Below are 26,849 nucleotides of genomic sequence, written 5' to 3' on the forward strand. Positions count from 1 at the left end.
AAAGCAGAGACATTACTTTGTCAACAAAAGTCCATTTAGACAAAGCTATGGTTTTCCCAGTAGTCATGTATGGGTGTGAGAGTTGCATTGTAAAGAAAGCTGAGTGCTGAAGAATTGACCCTTTCGAACTTTGGTGCTGGAGAAGACTCTTGAGAGTCCCTTGGACAGCAAGGAGATCTAAAAGATCCTAAAAGTGATCCTAAAAGAAATCAGTCATGAACATTCATTCGAACGACTGATGCTGAAGCTGAAACTCCAATACTTTGACCACCTAATGGGAAGAACTGACTCACTGGAAAAGACCCTGATGCTGGGAAAGATTGAAGGTGGGAGGAGAAGGGGACAACAGAGGATGAGATGGTTGGATGGCATCACCGACTCAATGGACACGAGTCTGAGTAAGCTCCGGGAGTTGGTGATGGACAAGGAGGCCTGGCCTGCTGTAGTCCATGGGTTCTCAAAGAGTCAGAGAGGACTGAGCGACTGGACTGAACTGAGCAGCATAATGAAGCTTCCTGGTGGCTCAGACGATCAAGAATCTTCCTTCAGTGCAGGAGACTCAGGTTTGATCCCCTGGGTCCAGAAGATGCTCTGGAGAAGGGAATGGCAACCAATTCCAGTATTCTAGCCTAGAGAATTAGATGGACAGAGGAGCCTGGCAGGCTACAGTCCATGGGTTGCAAAGAGTCGGACATGACTAAGCGACTAATACAGACACACAGACACACACAATACCTTCATCACATGTGGTACGTATGCTCAGTCTTTAACATATCAACAAAAATCCTCTTTCTGCTCAAGAACGCAGAAGAGATGTTTACGAAGGTACAGCCTTGGTCAAACTTCTCTCCCCTCCCCTTTGGAAATTCTGAACTGTGTTCCTTCTCCTCCACGTTTACATGGAAGCCTGAAAAAAAGCAGGACTGCAGGATTTCAGAGCTTCGGGGCCCCAGCCCTGCGTAGCGAAGCTCGGGACCAGGGACCGGCTTTCCCAGCTCGCTTACTACACGAGCACCTGCGGGCACCTGGTAGACAGAGGGGCGCTCCGCGTCGGGGGCGGGGCTCCTGGGTCTGGGGTGCCCTCCCAGGAGCGGGAAAGCCAGGCGCCCAGCAAGGAGCAGACACTTTAAGGCACGAACCGGTTCGCCACCGGCCAGAGAAAGGGCGGCCAGCGCGGCGGGGGCGGGGCGGGAAAGCGGAAGAGGAGCCAGGCGGAGAGGAAGAGTGGCACGTTGGGGCGGAAGAGGGGCGCGACGGGGCGGAAGTGGATGTCGTCTCCAGTGCGGTCTTCAGGGTCGTGTGGCTGCTGTCTGGCTGCCGGGACTGCACTTTAAGGAGCATGTCTTGGCGAACCCTAGCAGTTGCTGTGTAATGGACTTTAGCGGTTCTTCACTGGAATTCCAGACGGCGACCCGCGGGGCTTTGGCGGCGCGGTCCGTGTGAGGTCGGGCCGCAGGCCCACTGGCCTGTGCTGGGCAGAGGGACGCCGTGCAGAGCGACGCAGAGCCTTTTGTCAGGTGAGCGAAGGTGATGGGGAAAAGTCAGTGTAACTTCCCTGTGAAGGTGAAGAAATAGCTGATGCCGACGTTTTCCAAAGGATAGAGACGCGTGATTTCAGTGCTGAATTTATTTAAATTTCATTTAAATGCTGAACACTTTCCAATTCCTGTACTCAGTTGTTGTTCAGTGGCTAAGTCGTGTCGGACTCTCTGGGACCCCGTGAACTGCACCACACCGGGCTTCCCGGTCCTTCAGTATCTCCCTGCGTTTGCACAATTTCATGTCCATTTGAGTTTGTGATGCTGTCTAACCATGTCATCCTCTGTCGCCGCCTTCTCCTCTTGCCCTCAATCTTTCTCAGTAGTGTTAAAAAAAAATAATAAAGACGGAAGAAGATAATTTAGGTGATACATTTGAGTTCACACTGCCATGAAGTGGGCAGCCTCCTTTTGGAGAAATGCAAAATAAAGTGGAAGGCATGAAGCTTTCACGATAAAAAATAAAACAGCCAGTTCTTTTACCAGCAAAATGGACTTATTTGGGAGTAGCCAAGGATTTGGAGTTGGGACAAGCGAACTGTAGCAAAAGTCATAGATAAGTTCAACAAAGAAGACGCCCATTATGTTAAAGAGAAGGAGGAGGAAGTTGGCAGGAGTTGCTTTAAAGAAAGTTCTGGGTTGAGGTGAGAATTCAGGTGGTGATGGTTTCTCATAGGCTAAGTAGCTAAGTACACAGGAAATGTCCCCTTCTAGTGGGTCTGTAAATGATGCTCTCTTGTTGGAGTATGTAATTAACAAGGAGTAATTGATGCCTCCTTTGATAGTGTGTCCTTCCAACTATTTAAAATGATGTTTTCTTTATTCAGTTTGACGTTTTGTGCTTTTCTCTGAAAGCATCGCTGATGAAGAGTCAGGTTTTCCAGTTTCAGTGGCCCTTGTCCCTTGGTGCCAAGAAGGACTTCTTGGTCCACTTTGCGCCCCACCTTGGAGAGGAAAGTGCACCGATTGGAAACCTACTGAGGAAACCTAACGAGGAGTAGAAGGGAGAAATTGCAGTCTACTCTTCTTAAGATCTTAAGCGTTAGAGATCGTTCTGATCATTTTGAAATGTGGAGCAACCATCACCTTGTTGGACAAACTGGTTTTACAAAGATTTGACAGGCAGCAAAATACAGAACTTAAAATAGTTACACAAAGCAGAATTATAAATAAAAGTTTAGAACCAAATTGTATGATGGTTCTAAACTAGGACCTTAAGCCTGAGAGTAGCCAATAAAAGAAATCATGCTGGAGAAGGGGGAGAGTCAGGTGACCCTGTTGCAAGTGGTCTTTCTCTCTGATTCTTCTATGCACTTGAGTTTCTACTTCTCTAATCATGTTTTCTCTGACATTTACTCGAACCCAAGGGAAAAAAGGCTCTTCCCACTGAGGCAAATCTGGTGTCAGATATGCTTCCTGAAAGTTCCCACTCAGAGTGACCATGCATGCATACTAATTCGTTTGAGTTGTCTTTGACTCTTTGCAACCCTATGACTGTAGCCTGGCAGGTTCTTTTGTCTCTAGGATTCTCCTGACAGGAACACTGGAGTGGGTTGCCATGCCCTCCTCCGGGGAGGGGGCGCGGGTCTTCCCGACCCAGGGATCTAACCCACATCTCTTACATCTCCTTCACTGGCAGATTCTTTACTACTAACACCACCTGGAAAGGCCATTAAAATAGTATTGTTATTTCGAAAGAACTGTTCAGAACCAAATGCATTACCCAGTAATACAGGCTATGAGGTTGCAAATTCAGAAACCATGACTCTAGATAAGAATCCAGAAATAGTTAATAGTCCAGACAAGGAAAAACTTAAGTGAATTCTGAACCTTCTAACTCTTTTTAAAAAAAAAAAAAGGCAAGTGAAAAGATTAATTTGTCATGGGGATTCTGAAAGACCATAATCAAAAGAAGAGGTTGTCCCCTTTTGCAATAATTTGAGAAGTACCAATAAGGATATTGTCTTTCCGTGAAAGAGAGAAAGAGAAAAGCAACAGTGACCAAACGGGTATACAACTCTGGTCAGGTCATCTTTGGAAAGCTATCTGACTCAGTTATTAGCTGCTTCTCTTTCTAGTCTGTTTGATTTGGATGTTTCCAGTGTTTTTATAGGACCATGTGTCAGGTGAAGTCTTCTTTAGCTGTGAGATGTGTACTCAAGTTTAAAGTCCCGGAAGTTTGTTTACCTTCCAGGTCGTGAGGAGGACCTGCTATAGACCGTTTCAAGGAAATTCAAGAGCAGTCTTTTTTCTTACTGATTTCAAACCAGAAAAGTGGAAGAAAATTGAAAAATTAGTTTGAAGAGGAGTAGCCAGACATTTAAAGATAGTAAAAATATTTGACCAAAGAGTTACTTTGGCCACCTGATCCCAAGAGCTGGCTCATTGGAAAAGACCCTGATTCTAGGAAAGACTGAGGACAGGATGAGAATGGGGCAACAGAGGTTGAGATGGTTGGGTTCCATCACTGACTCAATGGACATGAGTTTAAGCAAACTCTGGGAGTTAGTGAAGGACAGAGAAGCCTGGCGTGCTGCAGTACATGGGGTGGCAAAGAGTCAGACACGGCTGAACAACAACAGCAGAAGAATTTGGGATCCAGTCGAGCATATAGGTATATAACAAAACCTTGAAGATCACTGGTAGGACTGGAATTTAATATCTGTGTAAGTGAAAACATGATTTCTTTCTCCATGATTATCCTTTTATTATAGATAATCATAGTAAAACTAACTTGTTGGTATTGAACTTGGTTTGATTATTTACATAAATGAAATGAGAATAGTGACTGATCATGTAAGTTCTTTTTCAAAATTGTTTTGCTTGAACCTTGTAAACAAGGTACCCGGCCAATTTATTTATTTATTTTTCTTGAGTAGGTCCATAAAGCTGTCTGGTCATATCTGAGTCTATGTACACCTTTCTTGAATATGATAATACAGCCAAAGCCGTGGTAATATAACCAGTATTTCCAGTGGTGTCTTGTTATGAGGAGAACAGATTCCCACTGAATTTATGCAAATATACATATTGTCATGAAAAAAAATACTTGGGTTTTTAAATTCTGGAGGGATCAAGAAGGGAGGAAAAAAAAATAAATGTTTTAACCCTTGTTGTAAAGATACATTTTCTTAAAGGAGAGGGGGGAAAAAGGGTCCTTTACATCTAGTTCTGTGCAGTATTTTAAAATTATCTAACAATTTCATCCTAGAGTATTTGTCAGAATCTTTTACATGAATTTCTTTGAAGATAAACACATTTGCCGAAGCCTCGGAGTATAAACAACTGTCTATAAATGACAAAAGACTTAAAAATAGTACTAATTAAAGATGAAGGTTCAATTTAATGTAATCGACAAGTCTATTTGGTCATTTCTGTGACCACATCTTTAAAACCATGGCTGTATATTGTCAGCCTGCTTATTTAACTTATTTGCAGAGTACATCATGAGAAATGCTGGGCTGGATGAAGCACAAGCTAGAATCAAGATTTTTGGGAGGAATATCAGTAACCTCATTTATGCAGATGACACCACACTTATGGCAGAATGTGAGGAATAACTAAAGAGCCTCTTGATGAAAGTGAAAGAGGAGAGTGAAAAGGCTGGCTTAAAACTCAACATTCAAAAAACTAAGATCATAGCATCCAGTCCCATCACTTCATGGCAAATAGATGGGGAAACAATGGAAACAGTGAGAGACTTTATTTTTTTGGGCTCCAAAGTCACTGTAGATGGTGACTGCAGCCATGAAATTAAAAGATGATTGCTCCTTGGAAGAAAATCTATGACCAGTCTAGACAGCATATTAAAAGCAGAGACAAAGGATGAAACAGAAGCATTTAAAAAAGACACATGTAGGTGAGAAATTAGTGTGTATGATAAAAACAATTCTAGTCAGTCATGTAATTTATCTTAGCAAAACTCTGACATTTTAAGTAACCCCGAAAGATTTCAGTATGCCATTTTTAAGTACATGTATTGTAAAATATAATTGTTGCACCTAAAAACTCTTATCCCATTTTTACCTATCTGAATTATTTGTTCCCAATATTTATGTTTAAGTTACTCACAAAAACTTAATGATTCATTAGACAAAGTCAGCCATCATCTCAAGCAATTTTTTTTCTGACAGATTTGCAGCAGAGATAATGTGAATATCTGACTAGTAAACTCATGTGGAATAAAAGTATATTCAGTGCTGATGACTCAAGACATGCCTGTTTCAATTAGACTAACAAATTTAAACTATCACATGAACCACAAAAGCATTCGTGTGAATTGCTCTTATATTTCTGATAATTTATATAAGTAACATTTTTAGACCAATTAAATGGAACTCTTATAAATTAATTTTGTGCCTAGAAATTGATTTCAACGGTTGGTAACGTTCTCTGGGAACTCTATAATTGTCCTCACTGCCCATATTTGTTATCTTGCTTAAGTAAAATTTGCATCATTCATTTCATGCAGGCAGCTTTTCAACAACAAAAATGAATAGCTCGCTTTTGGTAAATGTTCTTTCATTCTAGTATTCTTTTTGAGCCTCCACAATTCTTTTAATGCTGCACACATACATGTAATTGTGAAATCAGCTGGGGGAGGGAGGAGCATAGTAATAAAACATCTGATCTTTTCTTGATATTTTATTGGTCTGACCTGAAACATAAGTAGATCTTAGGTAGCTGGTGAGTTGGCAGTGATCAGCGTTCCAAGAAGAGAGACCGGCTTGCAGAGAAGGGACCTGAAACAGGGTGAGTGGTGGGATTAATGAACAGGGTAGGTAGAGTTGACTTGTGGACAGATTCTTTAGCCTTGTCTTGTGTTGTGGATTCTCAAGCCTTGTGTACCAAATTGTTATTGGCGAATATTTGTCAAGTACTGTACCAAATATTGTAAATGTCCTCTTGCAGCTAAATCTAGTGGAAAGATTTGGTTAAAGTGGTTACAGCGAAGTGTGAGTGACGGTTAGGGAAGGATCTAAGCATTGTGAGAGCAGACAGAGTATTTTGTGTAGTTGAGAGTATTAGAGGGGTGGATTTGGAGTTGCTTTGAGGAAGAAAAAGGTGTAATGGGGAATCACACTCAGAGGGTTGGAATGAATAGAACACCTGAAGGATATGAAAAACTGGAAGAAGTTCCTTTTGGCTGGGAGGAAAAAAGGTATGTGTGGCATACTCACTACATACATGGTAGTGTTTGACTCAAGTAGTGAAACTTGAAAGGTAGGTTAATTAAGAAAGAAAGAAAGTGAAGTCGCTCAGTCATGTCTGACTCTTTGCGACCCCATGGACTGCAGCCTACCACGCTTCTCCGTTCATGGGATTTTCCAGGAAGAGTACTGGAGCAGGTTGCCATTTCCTTCTCCAGAGGATCTTCCTGACCCAGGGGTCGAACCTGGGTCTCCTGCATTGTAGGCCGACGCTTTACCGTCTGAGCCACCAGGGAAGTGAAGTGTTAATTAATGACAGCCTAAAACCAAATTCAGATGCCGAAAACAGGTCATATGCTGACAGTCTGAAGTGGAATAGTTCTGATTTTTTGTTGTTTACTCCCTGCCTTATGCTTATTGTTTTCTTGCTCAGTATGTGTCTGTGTTCACTTTCTGGAGATTTCCAGCACCTGATGAATCAGGTTACAGCTTCTAAGAGAACTGAGAGCTTAGTCTCTGTGCGGGGAGGGGAGCTTGTTTGCCTTTGAAAAAGTTAGAAAACATGGAGAGAGTGAAACCTTTGATCTCTGCTCTCTTCTCTTTCCACTTTCCGATGGCGTAGTTGTAAGCTTGTTCAGCTGGGCTGAATCTGCTGTGGTAGGGCAGTAAAACAACCAGCAGGATAGGTTAGCAACCCTGACAGGCTACAGTCCATGGGGTTGTGAAGAGTCAGACATGACTGAGTGACTGAACTGAACTGATCCTTGTAATAAGTGGTAAGTTGTTCAGTCGTGTCCAATTCTCTGCAACCCCAAGGACTGTAGCCTGTCAGACTCCTTTGTCCATGGGGATTCTCCAGGCAAGATACTGAAGTGGGTTGCCTTGCCATTCTCCAGAAAGTTTTCATAATAGGATCTTATCCAGTGTCAAGGATTGGATCCCTAATCTTGGGGTCAGCAAACTTGAGAGGCTTAGCAATGTCCTTGAGTTTCTCAGGTACTACTTTCTGCCACAGACAAGGGGATATGAGGAGAGGAAAGAAGGGAGAGTTAGTGGAAGGAGGACAGGAATTTGGGAGGCAAAAACAAAACAAAACAAAAACGGAATCAATAGAGGAAAGGATCCATGAGGTTTTTATTATGAGGTTTCCATGGAAAAATCAGCATATCAAAGATGTCCAATGAGGCAAAAATATTAGTGACATAATGTTTAAATTTGGTAATGATTTAAGTGTAAAGAGGTACAGATCTGATGATGTCTATACTGATGTTTTGGATATTGGAGCGAGGTGCCATGCTGAGTCACTTTAGTCTTGTCTGACTCTTTACAACACTATGGACTGTATCCCAGCAGGCTCCTCTGTCCATGGGATTCTCCAGACAAGAATGCTGGAGTGGGTTGCCATTTCCTTCTCCAAGGGATCTTCCCGACCCTGCGTCTCTTAATCTCCTGCATTGGCAGGTGGATTCCTTTACCACTGGCGCCACCTGGGAAGCCTCATTGGAGGTGGTGGTGGTGGGGGACGTTTGTGAAGACAAAACAGACAGACTCCTTACAATGAGAAAAGATATGTTGTTTATTGATTCTATAATCCCTTTATAATAATTAAAAATGCTAATGATTTTACAAGTCTTACTCCTTCTTATTTTCTAGTTTAACTCTTTATTTTCCCTAAACAGAATACTATGGAAAACATAGGCACCTTTTTTCTTTTTTTAAATAGCCATCTAAGTTCTCATCAAGTTTCTTTGGCATAGTTCTCTTACATTAAAGTCATGGTCAACATGGAAAAGACCTCACCCTGAAATGAATTTTCCGTTTAATGGTCTCTTCTATACATGACTTATCACTAGGGACAAAACACGCAGAGAGCACATTGTAGGCAAAAGCCAGCTTGGTCATGTTGTGTTTGGCTCTCTCTGCGTAGGCCTCTCAGTTTTGTGAACTGATTTGGCCAGTGACCTTGAGAGCTTACTTTTCCTAGACTAGAAGCAGGCCTAAGAAACCCTGAGCCCTACAGCTTTAATCTTCTTCAAACGCTTTCCCAAGGTAAAGGCAGCCCCTGGTTCCATGTCCCACATAAGTTGAGAGGCAGAGAGGGGAGCGTGAGAGAGAAGGCAGTAGAGATGAAAAGGAGGAAAGAAGGGAAATCAGAACAAAGAAAATCCAAAGTGGCAGCAGTACCAGTGGAAATAGTTTCACATTGTTGCCTTCTACAGAGAGCTGTAGTGCTGTGACTGAATTACTTATCTTGGCTCAAAACCAATAGTCTCCTTCTTTGTAAGAAGGACCAGGGAAAGTAGGGGAAAGTAGATGAAGTCATGGGTTCTCCACTTACGTTTCCCACTAACAGTTACTAGGTCTTAGCCTCAGTACTCCCTGCGTAAAATGCCTCTGATTCTGAGAAAGTCAGAGAATGTAATTGCCTCGCTGTAACCCTTGTGAGAGAAATCTGTTATATAGTTAAAGTATGAAGTACACTACTAACCAAATCCTTATAAAATGTGAACCACTAACCACAGACATTATAAGTAGGTAATGTCTTATTATCTATAACTTAACCTCATTTCTTAAAAAAAAGTCAATATTTTTATTAATGATCTGGTAGAGATTGTGTTGTATGCAAACCTGATTTGTATACCTGGAAAAAAAAAAAAATCAGACCCACAGCTCTTGTCCTTCTTGTGAAGAGGGGTAGGGACTCGTAAGCTGGGAATGATAGTGGAGTGGTGGTTCTGCATCAAACTGACCAGGGGCCAGTGAAAAGGAGACCTTCTTCTCTGGCTGACTATAATACCCTTAAGCACTTGGAGCTACATGTTCTGGACTTGGAATTCCTAGAATCCCCACAGTGAAATAAACTTTTTCTGTCTGGCAAATAGAGATCTTTTATTTAGTTTGGGAAATGATGGTTAGGTATACAGTAATCACTGGGCTTCCTAGGTGGCTCTAGGGGTAAAGAATCCCCTGCCAGTGCAGGAGATGCAGGTTTGGTCCCTGGGTGGGCAAGATTCCCTGGAGGAGGAAATGGCAACCCACTTCAGTATTCTTGCTTGGAAAATTCCATGAACAGAGGAGCCTGGAGGGCTAACAGTCCATGAGTCACAAAGAGTTGGACTCGACTGAGCATACAACAATAACAAGAACTATAGTTAATCCCTATACAGTAATAACCACATTAGGTATCATTTAGTACCACAAATGTTAAATGTAAAAACTCTGTGTGCTAAAACCATGAATGAGACGTGGTCCCTGCTGATAGGAGTTTTTTAATTTACTGGAGGCAGGAGCGTCTCTGATTCTTTCTTACCTTATTTCTGGTCATCAAGTTTTAAGAAATGTTATTACCTTTAACGAGGACAATTCTTAGTTTTCAGAACTGCCAGAGACTCCAGATACCTATGTGGCCACCTATAGCAATATAGCAATATTTGTGTTCTTTATTAAATATCTTCTATGCAAAAAAACAGAATACTTAGACAAATTAGTTTTGAAATTGGTGTTTTAGACGATTGGGAGAGATTATTGGCAAAGGCAGAGATACCTCTCCATTCCAGATTTGAAATGTTATCCTTTAGCGGGTGATGCGAACTGGAGTCTGAGTCGGGAAGAAAAAAAAAAGAAATGGTATCCTTTAATAAGAAAAAAGTTTAATGAGAAATGTAGCATACTTGCACATAGTTAAAAAAGCATAAGAAGAGTTTAAAGAATAGCAACAAGAAAAATAAATACCTGTGTATCCATTGTCTAGGTTAAGAAATACAACATGCTCATTCTGAAACCTAACTTTTTCAAAAGTATCTTAGGTTAGGTTTCTTCATGTCTACGTTTATTTTAATTCTAGTCACAGTAATAAAACCTGATTTCAAATTTAAGACAGTAGTCTTTTATAGAAGTAATTTAGGAATAATCATGTCATGGTCTCATAACATAAATACTGTTATTTCATCATATACATATTTTATGTAAAATATATTCTTAACTATTCAAAAGATTTGTGATTGTGGGCAGCTGTTTAATTACTTGAAGTGATGCCTCAAGTTTTATTTATTTATTTTTTAAAAAATTTTTTTATTTTTCAGTGGGTTTTGTCATACATTGATATGAATCAGCCATAGAGTTACACGTATTCCCCACCAGGCCCGAGCACTTGGCTCATGCATCCCACCTGGGCTGGTGGTCTGTTTCACCACAGATAATATACATGCTGTTCTTTCGAAACATCCCACCCTCACCTTCTCCCACAGAGTTCAAAAGTCTGTTCTGTACTTCTGTGTCTCTTCTTCTGCCCTGCATATAGAGCCATCATTACCATCTTTCTAAATTCCATATATATGTGTTAGTATACGGTAATGTTCTTTATCTTTCTGGCTTACTTCACTCTGTATAATGGGCTCCAGTTTCATCCATCTCATTAGAACTGATTCAAATGAATTCTTTTTAACGGCTGAGTAATATTCCATGGTGTATATGTACCACAGCTTCCTTATCCATTCATCTGCTGATGGGCATCTAGGTTGCTTCCATGTCCTGGCTATTATAAACAGTGCTGCGATGAACATTGGGGTGCACGTGTCTCTTTCAGATCTGGATTCCTCAGTGTGTATGCCCAGAAGTGGTATTGCTGGGTCATATGGTAGTTCTATTTCCAGTTTTTTAAGAAATCTCCACACTGTTTTCCATAGTGGCTGTACTAGTTTGCATTCCCACCAACAGTGTAAGAGGGTTCCCTTTTCTCCACACCCTCTCCAGCATTTATTGCTTGTAGACTTTTGGATAGCAGCCATCCTGACTGGCGTGTAATGGTACCTCATTGTGGTTTTGATTTGCATTTCTCTGATAATGAGTGATGTTGAACATCTTTTCATGTGTTTGTTAGCCATCTGTATGTCTTCTTTGGAGAAATGTCTGTTTAGTTCTTTGGCCCATTTTTTGATTGGGTCATTTATTTTTCTGGAATGGAGCTTCAGGAGTTGCTTGTATATTTTTGAGATTAATCCTTTGTCTGTTTCCTCATTTGCTATTATTTTCTCCCAATCTGAGGGCTGTCTTTTCACCTTACTTATAGTTTCCTTTGTTGTGCAAAAGCTTTTAATTTTCATTAGGTCCCATTTGTTTATTTTTGCTTTTATTTCCAATATTCTGGGAGGTGGGTCATAGAAGATCTTGCTGTGATTTATGTCGGAGAGTGTTTTGCCTATGTTCTCCTCTAGGAGTTTTATAGTTTCTGGTCTTACATTTAGATCTTTAATCCATTTTGAGTTTATTTTTGTGTATGGTGTTAGAAAGTGTTCTAGTTTCATTCTTTTACAAGTGGTTGACCAGTTTTCCCAGCACCACTTGTTAAAGAGGTTGTCTTTTTTCTATTGTATATCCTTGCCTCTTTTGTCAAAGATAAGGTGTCCATAGGTTCGTGGATTTATCTCTGGGCTTTCTATTCTGTTCCATTGATCTATATTTCTGTCTTTGTGCCAGTACCATACTGTCTTGATGACTGTGACTTTGTAGTAGAGTCTGAAGTCAGATGCCTCAAGTTTTAAAGATTTTTAATAAATTAATATTCTGCTATAAAAATATATGTATTTATTTGGAGAAAAAGAGTAAGAACTTTAAGATCTCTCCTGTTGTTTTAGAATTTGACAGTAAGTAGGTGACTCCCTAGAGGAAAGCTTCACACATAGGTAAGCTTTCATTACTTGTGAAATGGAAGTGTGGGTCTTGTTTCCTGTTTTCCTAGATTTGTTTTGGAAGGGGAGTGTGGTTGTATCATTTTCGTTCTAATTGGTTAGTGCTAAAATAGTTAGGTGAAGAACTGATACTCTGAAAGTATGTAAGATGAGAGTTTCTTAAAGGTAGCGACCTCTGCCAATATTTTGGTCTCTACAATGTTTGGTCTCTACAAGACATTGTAGAGAAAAGCTAATCTGAGTTACTTTTTCCTTTCATTACTCCCCAGCAAATTAGGATGTTGCTTAATTTTTGTTCTACTTCTGCTTAAAATGTGAAAACTTGGAAAGAATGAAGGGAAATAAAATATCATAATCCTGTGCACTGATTTAGTATCTTCAGGTCCCTTTCTGACTACAGAAAATTCTTAGACTTCATGATAAAAGTTTACTGGTGAAGAGAGGAAAAAAAATCAGGTCTCTAATAAAGCTTAGGAGTATGTCAAGGCTGTATATTGTCACTCTGCTTATTTAACTTATATGCAGAGTACATCTTGAGGAACGCTGGACTGGAAGAAGCACAAGCTGGAATCAAGATTGCTGGGGGAAATATCAATATCCTCAGATATGCAGATGACACCACCCTTAGGGCAGAAAGTGAAGAAGAACTAAAGAGCCTCTTGATGAAAGTGAAAGAGGAGAGTGAAGAAGTTGGCTTAAAGCTCAACATTCAGAAAACTAAGATCATGGCATCTGATCCCATCACTTCATGAGAAATAGATGGGGAAACAGTGGAAGCAGTGAGAGACTTTATTTTGGGGGCTCCAGAATCACTACAGATGGTGATTGTAGCCATGAAATTAAAAGACGCTTACAATGCGGGAGACCTGGGTTTGATCCCTGGGTCGGGAAGATCCCCTGGAGAAGGAAATGGCAACCCACTCCAGTATTCTTGCCTGGGAAATTCCATGGATGGAGGAGCCTGGTGAGCCAGGAGGAGCCTGGTGGGCCATAGTCCACAGAGTCGCAAAGAGTTGGACATGACTGAGCGACTTCACTTTCACTCCTTGAAAGGAAAGTTATGACCAACCTAGATACCATATTAAAAAGCAGAGATATTACTTTGCCAATAAAGGTCCGTCTAATCAAGGCTATGGTTTTTCCAGTGGTCATGTATGGATGTGAGAGTTGGACTGTGAAGAAGGCTGAGTGCCGAAAAATTGATGCTTTTGAACTGTGGTGTTGGAGAAGACTCTTGAGAGTCCCTTGGACTGCAAGGAGATCCAACCAGTCCATCCTAAAGGAGATCAGTCTTGGGTGTTCATTGGAAGGACTGATGCTAAAGCTGAAACTCCAGTACTTTGGCCACCTCATGTGAAGAGTTGACTCTTTGGAAAAGACCCTGATGCTGGGAGGGATTAGGGGCAGGGGGAGAAGGGAATGACAGAGGATGAGATGGTTGAATGGCATCACCGACTAGATGGACATGGGTTTGAGTAAGCTCCAGGAGTTGGTGATGGACAGGGAGGCCTGGCGTGCTGCGATTCATGGGGTTGCAGAGTCGGACACGACTGAGCGACTGAACTGAACTGAATAAAGCGTAATAAAAGGAAGAATTTTGTTCTGTTTTCAATTAGAGAATTGAGTTATTTTTGCTTAATGTGTACATCGTTTCTTTGATAAAACTTAAAATTTGTTGAGGGTAAAATTTTTTTTTCCTCCTGAAATAGCTAGTTAATAAAGGAGAGATGACTAATAAGAACTCAGTTAATTTCCATTGAACTGTTATCAATTATGTCTTACCAAATATATCTTATCATATGCACATGTGTTTATATACTAGGATTCCAGTCCTATGAATTTCTTGACTATAAAAACCTACATGTAGTGTATAATTTACTTAATGACTCTTATGCACAGAACTCTTCAACCCATTTTTTATTCTTAGAATGAAACTATTGTCTACTTTAAATAATCCAATAAAGAATCCTGTCCTGTTTTAAAAGATTTATCTTAATTGCTAATCTAGTGGTTGTGTATGTTTCTCAGATTTTATCTTCAAAAAAGCAAAAAGGCTTCCAAACTCATTTTGAAATGATGTACAGTATTTTCATCTATTTCTTTACTTTTCCCACAAACATTGATCACTGAGCTTGAATCTGGGGATAATGAAAGGGGAGATGAAAAAGAGAGAACAGTGTTTGGGGTCGGGATGGATTTTTTATGCATGTGGCTGGAGTTGTGAGCTTATGTATGTTGCAGGAAAGGGTCTGCAGGAAGGGAGATGCCTTACAGGGTTCAAGAGTAGGTGCTGCGTATCTAACACTTAGAAATGAATTGTTCCAGAAGATAAACGTGTTGACAAAGCAAGAGACTTCATTGGGAAGTGGCCCCCAGGTGAAGAGCAGCAGGGTAAGGGAACCCAGAACTGCTCTGCCATGTGGCTTGCAGTGTTGGGTTTTATGGTAATGAAGTTAGTTTCTGGGTTGTCTCTGGCTAATCATTCTGACTCAGGTTCCTTCCTGGTGGCCTGTGCATTGTTCAGCCAAGATGGATTCCAGTGAGAAGGATTCTGGGAGGTTGGCAGGACATATGAATTGGTGTCTCACTACTTTTGACTTTTCCCAAGTTCTTCCAGTTGGTGGTAGCTTCCGTGTTCCCTACCAAGGTCTCCTGTTGTAAGATAAGTCATACAAGTGGTTACTGTCAACCCTGGCCAGGGTAGGTGGTTTTGGGCAGTGGTTCCCCTAATATATATGTATATAATATGTATATATATAATATGTAGGCATTAGAACATTAAGTTTTGTTTGCTCATTTAATTTGGTTCTAGCCCCATTGCTTGTCATTTCTCAACAGCTCCTGAAATTTTTAGTGTAGATTTCCTCCCCTAGCTAAGAGAATCTTGAGAAAACTTGATATTTACATTTAGTCAATAATTTAGAAAGCCTCTAAAATCCTTTATTTTTTCATAGCTATTTCATATATTAGTATATTTTTGAACTTCACCTTCCATTTCCCATAGACTTAAGTATTATCAACCTTTATCACTTTATTTCTTCTTCATTTTTTAAGTTCATGCTCAAGTCCTGAGAAGTCACCCTATTTTAAATCTTTTCAATTTCTTTGAAAATGTATTTGTAGATTTGTGCTTTTAAGAGCATACTGTAGAAAGATAGCTCTGATTTTAAGGAGTAGTGTGAAACTAATGGTGGCCATTGTATTCATCCAGAGACATAGGTTTGAACTTTGTTGTAGGGGAAATAAAGGATTGGGAAAATAAAAAAGATAGATTGCACATGAGAAATCAAGGAGGGGAAGGAGATTGGGTTTTCTACTCTGGCTTTCTGTGTTGTTGATACTACATATAGTTAAGGGAAGGAATAAAGTAGTTACAGGTTTTAGTAGTGTGAGTTCAGGTTTAAACTGATTTTGAGAAGCCTGTGTTACATCTAGAGGTAAGGAACAAGGAAGTTGATTTTTGTTTGATTTAGGAGTACACAGGCATAACATTTCCAGTGGAGATGGAAACGCAGGATTTATTGTCTTAAGAGTTTTAATAAAAGCTATAGGCAAATGAATTAAAGAATTTCTACAAGTTAGTAGTAAAAGGTTCAGTTCATTTCAGTGCAGTCACTCAGTTGTGTTCGACTCTCTGCGACCCCATGAACTGCAGCATGCCAGGCTTCCCTGTCCAACACAAACTCCTGGAGCCTACCCAAACTCATGTCCATCAAGTTGGTGATGCCATCCAACCATCTCATCCTCTGTCGTCCCTTCTCCTCCTGTCCTCAATCTTTCCCAACATCAGGGTCTTTTCAAATGAGTCAGTTCTTTGCATCAGGTGGCCAAAGTATTGGAGTTTCAGCTTCAACATTAGTCTTTCTAATGAACATCCAGGACTGATCTCCTTTAGGATGGACTGATTGGATCTCCTTGCAATCCAAGGGACTCTCAAGAGTCTTCTCCAACACCACAGTTCAAAAGCATCAATTCTTTGGCACTCAGCTTTCTTTCTAGTCTAATTCTCACATCCATACATGACCACTGGAAAAACCATAGCCTTGACTAGACAGACCTTTGTTGACAAAATAATGTCTCTGCTTTTTAAATGCTGTCTAGGTTGGTTATAACTTTCTTTCCAAGGAGTAAGCGTCTTTTAATTTCATGGCTGCAATCACCATCTGTAGTGATTTTGGAGCCCCCAAAATAAAGTCTCTCACTGTTTCCACTGTTTCCCCATCTATTTCCCATGAGGTGATGGGACCAGATGCCATGATCTTAGTTTTCTGAATGTTGAACTTTAAGCCAACTTTTTCACTCTCCTCTTTCACTTTCATCAAGAGGCTTTTTAGTTTTTCTTCACTTTCTGCCCTAAGGGTGGTGTCATCTGCTTATCTGAGGATATTGATATTTCTCCCGGCAATCTTGATTCCAGCTTGTGCTAGAATAAAAGGTAAATAAATAGAAAAAATGGGTAAAAAACCTTGGAAGAGGCACTTTACAAAAGATGATATGCAAATAACAGATTAGCATGTGAAAATGGAACTTCACTTCATTAGATGTCATAGAAATGCAAAGTGATATACCACAATGACTGTACCACTATCTAGAATGCCTAAAATGGAAAGAAAGAAAATAAAAAGACATGAGCAAGTGATTAATAAGATCGTGGAGCAACTGGAGTGTTCACTCTCTGTGGATATGAAAACTCTTAGTAGCCAGTATCTCTTAAAGTGGAAAAAATGAACAGATGTGACCATTATGACCAGTCCTTGGAAAATGGAAAATGGCAATGTGTGTGTGATGTGTGTGAGTTTGAGAAAGAGAGAGAGATTGATATGTAGAGTTTGCTAATACTTTCACCACGAGTAATTTCTGTGGGAAATAAAGCCCACTGGCCCAGACTGAAAGAATGGACTTGGAGACACTAGGTACAGCCAGAAGAGAGGCTTTAATGACGGTCTTGCAAGATCTGGTGTCTGGTGGGCAGGCATTCCCAGTGTCATTAAAACAAGCAATTTTATCCCCTAGCATGCAAATCCTTCCCCCAGTTCCTTCTTGCCTGAGTACTGTGGAGTGAACAGTCTTCCCTGACGTTTCCTAGGTTTGTTCCCTCTCTGTTTATGGGCTGACCCCTCACTGACATCTTGTTTCTTCCTTTTCTGTGCACTTATTCATGTTTTTCTGTTTTGAATTCACCAGTAGAATGAGACTCCACGAAAATCCTAGACATTCCACCCTCCCTTTGTTTGCCCGGACTTTCCAGTTTTATAACCCTTGTGGTTACTACATCAGTAAGCTGTTGGGCAACTTTGGCTGATAGTAATTTTTCCACCCAAAGCCAGCACCCTTGAAAATGGACTATTTTAAGTTTTTTTATTACTTACAATTTCAAGCTACCAGTGGTTTAAAAAAAAAACAACTTGCAAACTTCTTCAATATTTAACAATCAGTTTTAGCCAGCTGCTGCCTAATCCAGTACTTCTATTTTTAGATATAGCCAAGAGAAGTGCATATGTGTTGACCCAAAAGACAGATACTAAAATGTTCACAGCAGGTGTATGCCAAATGTCCAGAATGCCAAAACCCAGAAACAACCTTAATGTCAATTACATTGGAATTGATGAATAGTGGTATATTCACATAATGAAATGCAACGATGAGAAGAATGGACTATTTAGAATCTCATTACACATAATAATAGTAATAGGTGTCACAAACATAGTTGAAACCAGACAAAAGAATATATACCATATTTTTCAATTTATATAAAGTTCAATAGCAGGCCAACTAATCTTGAGTGTTAGGAGTCAAGATAGTTGTTATCCTTATCTGGAGTCATGACCAAAATGTGGCACAATGAATGGTGGACCTTGTAAGGTTCATGTTCTGTTTCTTGATCTGAGTGCTGTTTACTTGAATGTATTTGCCTTGTGAAAATTCATTAACTGTAACTTATAATTTGTATCACATCCGAGTGTATTTTTTATGTCAACAAAAATACTTACAAAAAGCATTTGAACAAACAGGCAATTACCCAGAGATGAGATATATAAAATGAGAAGAGTTGACAGAACTTTGGGGGATGCAAAAAACTTACCCATGTGTTCCTATTTCTTTCCCCATTTTCCTCGGGACTCCTTCCAGCTTTTTCTGTGAAAGCATTACATAAGGTAAGGTTAATACCAAGAATACTGCTCTGTTGCATTTCTGCCTAGAGGTTGTTCCCAAAGGGACTTTTGGACTGAATTTTTTCTTAGATTTAGAGTTAGAAGAACTGCCATCATGAAGAAGACTCCCTGGAGGCAGGAGATGGTGCTAACTACAGAATAGCAATAGTTTTCTAAACCCTCGTAGTGTGTTGAATCTCAGTAAATGCCCTGTAACTATGTCATCGTCTCCCACTGATGTACTGAAATAATGTACTTTGTGAAGTTTTTGGTTTGAGAAGCTGGGAGAAGGGAAGCAATCTTGTACTTAGAGTGCTTTGAGAAGTAGGGAAGTCCTTCCAGTAAACAGAAAGGTCTCTCGCTAAAGCCTGTTAATGTATTATATTAGAAAAGTGTCTGTTTAGCTAGACTACTGCATACTTCTCTCTTTTTTCCAGAAATGGCAAGAAGTCTTTTGAAGACATCGCCTAACCCTGTGAAGACAAAATTGCTGCATCAGATAGGAATGTCACTTTATAATACTTCTCATGGCTTCCATGAAGAAGAAGTGAAAAAAAAACTTGAACAGTTTCCTGGTGGATCTGTTGACCTTCAGAAGGAAAACAATGGCATTGGCATTCTTACGCTGAACAATCCAAGTAAAATGAATGCCTTCTCAGGTATAGAGATCTTTCTTATGTTAAAGAATGATACCAAATCTAACCTGCTATCTTGTGATCTTTATCCTTAAACTCTGTAGACAGAATTCTTGAAAGTCATGGTACTCTTTGTAGAACATGAAAAAACAAAAAGTTGTCACGTGAACCAGGAATATTTTAAAAATTTATTTATTTTTAATTGGAGGATAACTATGTTATAATATTGTGTTGGTTTCCACCATACATCAATCAGTCATAGTTATACGTATGTCTCCTTCCTCCTGAACCCCCTTCTCACCTCCCTCCTGATCCCCTCTCTGTTGCCACAGAGCACTGGTTTGAGCTCCCTGCATCAAACAGAAAATTCCCACTGGCTATCTGTTTTACGTATGGTAATGTATATGATTCCATGCTACTCTCTAAATTTCTCCCAGCTTCTCCTTCCCCTACTGCGTCCACAAGTCTGTTCTCTATGTCTGTGTCTCCATTGCTGCCTTGCGAATAGGTTCATCATTACCATCTTTCTAGGTTCCTTGTATATGTATTAATATATGATACTTGTTTTTCTCCTTCTGACTTACTTCACTCTGTATATTAGGCTCTAGGTTCATCCATCTCATTAGAACTGACTCAAATGCATTCCATTTTATGACAGTAATATTTCATTGTATATATGTACCACATCTTCTTTATCCATTCATCTATTAATGGGCATCTAGGTTGCTTCCCTATCCTAGCTATTGTAAATAGTGCTGCAGTGAATATTGAGGTACATGTGTCTCTCTCAGTTTTGGTTTTCTCAGGGTATATGCCCAGTAGTACGATTGCTGGGTCATATGTAGTTTCATTCCTAGTTTTTTAAGGAATCTCCATACTGTGCTCCATAGTGGCTGTACCAGTTTACATTCCCACCAACAGTGTTAGAGGGTTTCCTTTTCTCCATACCCTCTCTAACTTTATTTTTTGTAGTTTTTTCATCATGGCCCATTCTGACCAGTGTGAGGTGATACCTCGTTGTTTTGATTTGCACTTCTCTAATTATAATACGCGAACTGTGAACTTCTAGATGTTCAAGCTGCTTTTAGAAAAGGCAGAGGAACCAGAGATCAAATTGCCAACATCTGCTTGATCATCAAAAAAGCAAGAGGGTTCCAGAAAAACATCTATTTCTGCTTTATTGACTATGCCAAAGCCTTTGACTGTGTGGATCACAATAAACTATGGGAAATTCTGAAGGAGATGGGAATACCAGACCACCTGACCTGCCTCTTGAGATACCTGTATGCAGGTCAGGAAGCAACAGTTAGAACTGGACATGGAACAACAGACTGGTTCCAAATAGGAAAAGGAGTACGTCAAGGCTGCATATTGTCACCCTGCTTATTTAACTTATTTGCAGAGTACATCATGAGAAACGCTGGGCTGGAAGAAGCACAAGCTGGAATCAAGATTGCCGGGAGAAATATCAATAACCTCAGATGTGCAGATGACACCACCCTTATGGCAGAAAGTGAAGAGGAACTAAAAAGCTTCTTGATGAAAGTGAAAGAGGAGAGTGAAAAAGTTGGCTTAAAGCTTAACATTCAGAAAACTAAGATCATGGCATCTGGTCCCATCACCTCATGGGAAATAGATGGGGAACAGTGGAAACAGTGTCAGGCTTTATTTTTTTGGGCTCCAAAATCACTGCATATGGTGACTGCAGCCATTAAATTAAAGACGCTTACTCCTTGGAAGGAAAGTTATGACCAACCTAGATAGCATATTAAAAAGCAGAGGCATTACTTTGTAGCCAACAAAGGTCCATCTAGTCAAAGCTATGGTATTTCCAGTGGTCATGTATGGATGTGAGAGTTGGACTGTGAAGAAGGCTAAGCGCCGAAGAATTGATGCTTTTGACCTATGGTGTTGGAGAAGACTCTTGAGAGTCCCTTGGACTGCAAGGAGATCCAACCAGTCCATCCTAAAGGAGATCAGTCCTGTGTGTTCACTGGAAGGACTAATGCTGAAGCTGAAACTCCAGTACTTTGGCCACCTCATGTGAAGAGTTGACTCTTTGGAAAAGACCTGATGCTGGGAGGGATTGGGGGCAGGAGGAGAAGGGGATGACAGGATGAGAAAACTGAACTGAATTATGAGCGACATTGAGCATCTTTTCATATGTTTATTCAGTTCATTTCAGTTCAGTCGCTCAGTTGTGTCCGACTCTTTGCGACCCCATGAATTGCAGCACGCCAGGCCTCCCTGTCCATCACAAACTCCTGGAGTTTACTCAAACCCATGCCCATCGAATCGGTGATGCCAACCAGCCATCTCATTCTCTGTCGTCCCCTTCTCCTCCTGCCCCCAATCCCTCCCAGCATCAGGGTCTTTTTAAATGAGTCAACTCTTCGCATGAGGTGGCCAAAGTATTGGAGTTTCAGCTTCAGCATCGGTTCTTCCAATGAACACCCAGGACTGATCTCCTTTAGGATGGACTGGTTGGATCTCCTTGCAGTCCAAGGGACTCTCAAGAGTCTTCTCCAGCACCACAGGTCAAAAGCATCAATTTTTCCGTGTCCAGCTTTCTTCACAGTCCAACTCTCACATCCGTACATGACCACTGGAAAAACCATAGCCTTGACCAGACGGAGCTTTATTGGCAAAGTAATGTCTCTGCTTTTAATATGCTATCTAGGTTGGTCATAACTTCCCTTCCAAGGAGTAAGCATCTTTTAATTTCATGGCTGCAATCACCATCTCCAGTGATTTGGAGCCCAAAAAAATAAAGTCTGACCCTGTTTCCACTTCTCCCCATCTATTTCCCATGAGGTGATGGGACCAGATGCCATAATCTTAGTTTTCTGAATGTTAAGCTTTAAGCCAACTTTTTCACTCTCCTCTTTCACTTTCATCAAGAAGCTTTTTAGTTCCTCTTCACTTTCTGCCATAAGGGTGGTGTCATCTGCATATCTGAGGTTATTGATATTTCTCCCGGCAGTCTTGATTCCAGCTTGTGCTTCTTCCAGCCCAGCGTTTCTCATGATGTACTCTGCAAATAAGTTAAATAAGCAGGGTGACAATATGCAGCCTTGACGTACTCCTTTTCCTATTTGGAACCAGTCTGTTGTTCCATGTCCAGTTCTAACTGTTGCTTCCTGACCTGCATACAGGTTTCTCAAGAGGCAGGTCAGGTGGTCTGGTATTCCCATCTCCTTCAGAATTTCCCATAGTTTATTGTGATCCACACAGTCAAAGGCTTTGGCATAGTCAATAAAGCAGAAATAGATGTTTTTCTGGAACCCTCTTGCTTTTTTGATGATCAAGCAGATGTTGGCAATTTGATCTCTGGTTCTTCAGCCTTTTCTTTGTATTTTTCCTCTGCCTTTTCTAAAACCAGTTTGAACATCTGGAAGTTCTTGGCTCACGTATTGCTGACACCTGACTTGGAGAATTTTGAACATTACCTTACTAGCGTGTGAGATGAGTGCAATTGTGCGGTAGTTTGAGCATTCTTTGGAATTGCCTTTCTTAGGGATTGGAATGAAAACTGACCTTTTCTAGTCCTGTGGCCACTGCTGAGTTTTCCAAATTTGTTGGCATATTGAGTGCAACACTTTCACAGCATCATCTTTCAGGATTTGAAATAGCTCAACTGGAATTCCATCAATTCCACTAGCTTTGTTCGTAGTGATGCTTTCTAAGGCCCACTTGACTTCACATTCCAGGATGTCTGGCTCTAGGTGAGTGATCACACCATTGTGGTTATCTGGGTCGTGAAGATCTTTTTTGTACAGTTCTTCTGTGTATTCTTGCCACCTCTTCTTAATATCTTCTGCTTCTGTTAGGTCCATACCATTTCTGTCCTTTATTGAGCCCATTTTTGCATGAAATGTTCCCTTGGTATCTCTAATTTTCTTGAAGAGATCTCTAGTCTTTCCCATTCTGTTGTTTTCCTCTATTTCTTTGCATTGATCGCTGAGGAAGGTTTTCTTATTTCTCCTGGCTGTTCTTTGGAACTGTGCATTCAAATGGGAATATCTTTCCTTTTCTCCTTGGCTTTTTGCTTCTCTTCATTTCACAGCTATTTGTAAGGCCTTCTCAGACAGCCATTTTGCCTTTTTGCATTTCTTTTCCATGGGAATGGTCTTGATCCCTGTGTCCTGTACAATTTCACGAACTTCCGTCCATAGTTCATCAGGCTCTCTATCAGATTTAAGTCCCTTAAATCTATTTCTCACTTCCACTGTATAGTCATAAAGGATTTGATTTAGGTCATACCTGAATGGTCTAGTGGTTTCCCCTACTTTCTTCAGTTTAAGTCTGAATTTGGCAATAAGGAATTCATGATCTGAGCCATAGTCTGCCCCTGGTCTTGTTTTTGGTGACTGTGTAGAGCTTCTCCATCTTTGGCTGCAAAGAATATAATCAGTCTGATTTTGGTGTTGACCATCTGGTGATGTCCATGTGTAGAGTCTTCTCTTGTGTTGTTGGAAGAGGGTGTTTGCTATGACCAGTGCATTCTCTTGGCAAAACTCTATTAACCTTTAGCTATCTGTATATCTTCTTTGGAGAAATGTCTGTTTAGGTATTCTGCTCACTTTTTGGTTGAGTTGTTTGTTTTTCTGGTATTGAGCTGCATGAGCTGCTTATCTATTTTGGAGATTAATCCTTTGTTAGTTGTTTCATTAGCTGTTGTTTTCTCCCATTCTGACAGTTGTGTTTTGTTGTCTTTATACCTTGTTTATAGTTTCCTTTGCTGTGCAAAAACTTTCAAGTCTTATAAGGTCTCCCTTGTTTGTTTTTGTTTTTATTTCCCTTAGTCTAGAAGGTGGGTCATAGAGGATCTTGCTGTGATTTATGCCAAAGTGTATTCTGCCTATGTTTTCCTCGTAAGAGTTTTATAGTTTCTTGTCTTACATTTAGTTCTTTAATCCATTTTGAGTTTATCTTTGTGTATGGTGTTAGGAAATGTTCTAATTTCATTCTTTCACATGTGGCTGTCTAGTTTTCCCACCACCACTTATTGAAGAGACTGTCTCTTCACCATTGTATATTCTTGCCTCCTTTGTCAAAGATAAGGTGCCCATAGGTATGTGGCTTTATCTCTGAGCTTTCTGTCTTGCTCCACTGGTCTATATTTCTCTTTTTGTGCCAGTACCATACTGTCTTGATGACTATAGCTTTGTAGTATAGTCTGAAATCAAGAAGGTTGATTCCTCCAGCTCCATTCTTCTTTCTCAAGAATTTTTTGGCTACTCACAGTGTTTTGTGTTTCCATACAAATTGTGAGATTTTTTTTGTTGTTGTTTTTCTAGTTCTGTGAAAAAAGCCATTGGTAATTTGATAGGGATGCATTGAATCTGTTGATTGCTTTGGGTAGTATAGTCATTTTCACAATATTGATTCTTCCAATCCAAAAACATGGTATATCTCTCCATCTGTTTATGTCGTGTTTGATTTTTTTCATCAGCATCTTACAGTTTTCTGTATATAGCTGTTTTGTCTCCCTTAGGTAGGTTTATTCCTAGGTATTTTATTCTTTTTGTTGCAATGGTAAGTGGGATTGATTCCTTAATTTCTCTTTGATTTTTCATTGTTAGTATATAGGAATGCAAATAATTTCTGTGTATTGATTGATTTTGTATCCTGTGACTTCACTAAATTCACTGATTGACTCTAGTAATTTTCTGGTAATATCTTTGGGATTTTCTATGTATAGTATCATGTTGTCTGTAAGCAGTAAGAGTTTTACTACTTCTTTTCCAATCTGGATCCTTTTATTTCTTTTTCTTCTGTGATTGCTGTGGCAAGTACTTATAGAACTATGTTGAATAATAGTGGCAATAGTGGGCATCATTGTCTTGTTTGAACTAGGAACATTTTTTACTAATTGTGTATATTTTAATGTTTTTTTTATATATATGAATACAGATGTTGATAAAATTAATCAAATTGAGCTTGATTATTTTTTCCATGGACATTTTAAGTGCTTAATAACTTCATTTGTGTTCAGCTAATATCACTTGGAGACAAAAGGAAGGATATTTCAGAGATTGAAAACTAAAGAGAAAACCCTAAAATGAAAAAAAAAATTTAGTTTAATTTTTTTGTGAACTAAAATAAGACTGTCATTTTAACCGTGTAATTCTAATAATCAGTAAAAGCACTGTACTTGCCTATTTGTTGCCCCTTTTCTAACTCTGAGATACACGTAAATACCTTCTATTGCTAGGCAACACTCTTGGCATATAAGAATTTTACATTTAAGAAACTTCAAGGTCTAGGACCTGGGTAATTTGTAATTTTTTGCCAAAGCTCAAATTTGAGCTATTCTACCATGATGTAATACAGAAGCCAATGAATAACCTTGCTGACTACCCAGCACTCATGTTTCAAGGTGATTTTGGCAGTCTCTGTTTATCAGTTACACGCTTCATAGAGGGAGGGGGTTGTGAATTATATTTTGTAGTAGCATTTGAAATATTGGGTTCAAAAATATTCCAATAGTTTTGTGTCTTTATATAATCATAACTATAGATGTAATTCAATAGACTGTAAACTTTGTAAATTATCAGTGATGAGTCTTTAAACACAAGATGACTTTTCTTTACACTCAGCAGATTCCAGAGATATCTCTTGCTATAAATGTTAACAAATAGAAATATAATGCAGGACACAAGTGTCAGCTATATATATCATTTAAAATTTTCTGGTAGCCCTAGTTTTAAAAGGAAAAAGAAGGGTTAAGTTAACTTTAATAATATTGTGTTTAGTCAGTGTATTCAGAATATTGCAACTTGTGATTGATATAATTAGCCTCCAACGAATAAAAAAATTAAAAAAAAAGTATCAATGAGATATTTTCCTCTTTTTTTCGTACCAGGTCTTTGAAATCTGCTATGTATTTTACACTATTGTTAGCGAGTTGGGTCTGGCTGCCTGCTACTCAAAAATCAGCATTCAAGACAAGTGTTGTTAGGAAAGAAAGTTGCTTTTTAGTCAGAATGCTAGCGGTCTGGGAAGATGGTGGACTCAGTGTCCCACAAAAACCACCTCTGAAGATTTTGCTCAGCCATGAAAGTTTTAAAGGAAAATGGGGACATAATCTCAGTCACTGAGATAAAGTGTCTGAGTCATTGCCATCCCCCACTGTGTGCTGGCTTGTTGAATTTTTGTGAGTTTTCTTTAGAGGCTCTTGTTCATAGTTTGTTTGCATGGATTTGTTCCTGAGATTTCTGAAGAAGAAGCTAGGGAAGAGATCTAGTCCTCTGTTACTTATTCTTCACCTCTACTTATCTGATCTATGGAAAGAACCAACAGCTTAGGCAATGTACTGTGTCATCCAGTGATCTGATAGTTGTGCCTAAGGCCAGAGATGAGCAGAGGATGGCGTTGCCTGGCCTAAGTTAGTGACAAGACAGAAGAGACTTCCTGTAGAGAGCTCTTTCCTGCCAAAATCTGTTTACACTACTGCACATCTCAGTTTAGACTAGCGATATTTCAAGTGCTCAGTGACTTCATTTGGGTGGTGGCTACTTCATTGGACAGTGCAGCTCCATACCTTCATTTGGTTCAGAGAATAAAAGGCAACTTTTATATGAGCCTATAAAAAAATAAAATTAGGTAAGACTGTTCTAGAGATTTTAGATTAGATAGCTACTAATGTTAACTACTGAATAGCTATACTTTATGATTTATCTTA

The 26,849-nt window shown here is 39.7% G+C and overlaps 1 protein-coding gene across 2 annotated transcripts in view; it reads left to right on the top strand.

Moving 5' to 3' along the window:
- Positions 1-1,244: 1,244 nt before the first annotated feature.
- The window catches only part of ECHDC1 (ethylmalonyl-CoA decarboxylase 1), a 60,642-nt gene continuing 35,037 nt past the window's right edge, over positions 1,245-26,849 (top strand). For both annotated transcript variants that reach the window (XM_065911596.1, XM_065911597.1), the window contains exons 1-2: positions 1,245-1,517; positions 18,965-19,186. In XM_065911596.1, coding sequence (XP_065767668.1) covers positions 18,967-19,186 — 220 coding nt within the window. In that variant the 5' untranslated portion in view covers positions 1,245-1,517; positions 18,965-18,966. The remainder of the gene's footprint in view (positions 1,518-18,964; positions 19,187-26,849) is intronic.

The sequence above is a fragment of the Muntiacus reevesi genome, chromosome 19 (assembly GCF_963930625.1).
Source record: "Muntiacus reevesi chromosome 19, mMunRee1.1, whole genome shotgun sequence".
NCBI lineage: Eukaryota > Metazoa > Chordata > Mammalia > Artiodactyla > Cervidae > Muntiacus > Muntiacus reevesi.